This window comes from Parasteatoda tepidariorum, chromosome 8 (assembly GCF_982258835.1).
Source record: "Parasteatoda tepidariorum strain Cologne lab strain chromosome 8, Ptep-v5.0, whole genome shotgun sequence".
NCBI classification, from domain to species: domain Eukaryota; kingdom Metazoa; phylum Arthropoda; class Arachnida; order Araneae; family Theridiidae; genus Parasteatoda; species Parasteatoda tepidariorum.
Genome location: NC_141762.1, coordinates 23419225 through 23420339, shown reverse-complemented (window position 1 = coordinate 23420339; position 1115 = coordinate 23419225). Strand labels below are relative to the sequence as shown.

Genomic DNA, 1115 nt, shown 5'->3' with positions numbered 1-1115 from the left:
GATTTGGCACTCACTAGATGGAAGCGCACTTATTCTGTTGAGGTGCTCTGCCAATCAGTCATGGCCTGTTGAGAGTCTGAAGTTTGCCACAGCCTTCTTACGAGGACTGTGACAGAATTTCTCTGTTTTGGATGTTAGCCCAGGGTTTTCCGGTGGATTTTACTGCTTGGTTGCGCTTTAGGTCGGCCATAAGTTTCACGGAAAATTATTTTTTGAGGGAGCCTGGTGGAATCGGTTTATTACATTGTGGTTCGAGTGTCCCTTTCTTGGCTACTTGGTCTGCCTTTTTATTGCCATTGATTCCCAAATGCGAAGGGATCCACTGGAACATAATAATTTTGTTGGCATTCTCGAGAAAAATCAAATTATCTCTAATTTCTGAAACAGTCTGAGTATCTGAATCATGGTTTATGGCAACTGCCTGGATAGCTGCCTTAGAGTCGACAAGGATTACTGCTTTAGTGAAGTAATTGATCTTATTCTTAAGGTTGTCCAGAGCTATCGATATAGCGAAGATCTCTGCATCAAAATTTGACATATAGTATCCCACAGGGGCGCTGTGAGAAAAGAGCTTACTGTGTACTCCTGCTCCGGTGCTGTCTTGTATTTTTGAGCCGTCAGTGTGCACTCTCGTCCATTCTGGTTCAGGGTATTGCTCTTGTGGCATGCATAATGCATTTATTTTTAGTACTGTGTCAGGTATGTTTTTCTTACCCATATCATTGATATCTAGTTGGTGTAAATATAAAAGTAAAATACAATTAAAAGTAGTGACCGAAGACATTGCCTTAAAAGTTCTTAAGCACGCCAGTAAAGTGCTGTCTCAGAATCCCCGCAAAGTGATGCACATCAACGGAGATGGTGTCTATTCATTGGATTTGCTGAATTACAGAGGGGGCTAAAAATTAAAGTGTTAGAGGGCTGAAGAACTCTTAATAATACCCAGCAGTTCACGGAAGTAAGCTATAACCCGTCTTCCATCTTCTTTCTGACTGCACATGACTGTCTGACTAAGCATTTCCATTGCATTGGAATCTTTTCGAATCGTGACTGAAAAAGCAAAATCAACATGGAAACATCAACCATTGAACAGCAACAAAAAAGTACTATTATAT

At 40.8% G+C, this 1115-nt stretch overlaps 1 protein-coding gene across 1 annotated transcript; it reads right to left on the bottom strand.

Moving 5' to 3' along the window:
* Positions 1–205: 205 nt before the first annotated feature.
* On the bottom strand, positions 206–718 carry LOC147805932 (uncharacterized). The gene has a single exon (XM_087149481.1). The coding sequence runs from the start codon at positions 716–718 to the stop codon at positions 206–208; it is 513 nt and encodes a 170-aa protein (XP_087005607.1).
* Between the last annotated feature and the right edge of the window lie 397 nt (positions 719–1115).

Bases quoted from the DNA above. Each gene is read 5' to 3' on its own strand.
- LOC147805932 (XM_087149481.1), bottom strand. From the start codon at position 718: ATGGGTAAGAAAAACATACCTGACACAGTACTAAAAATAAATGCATTA.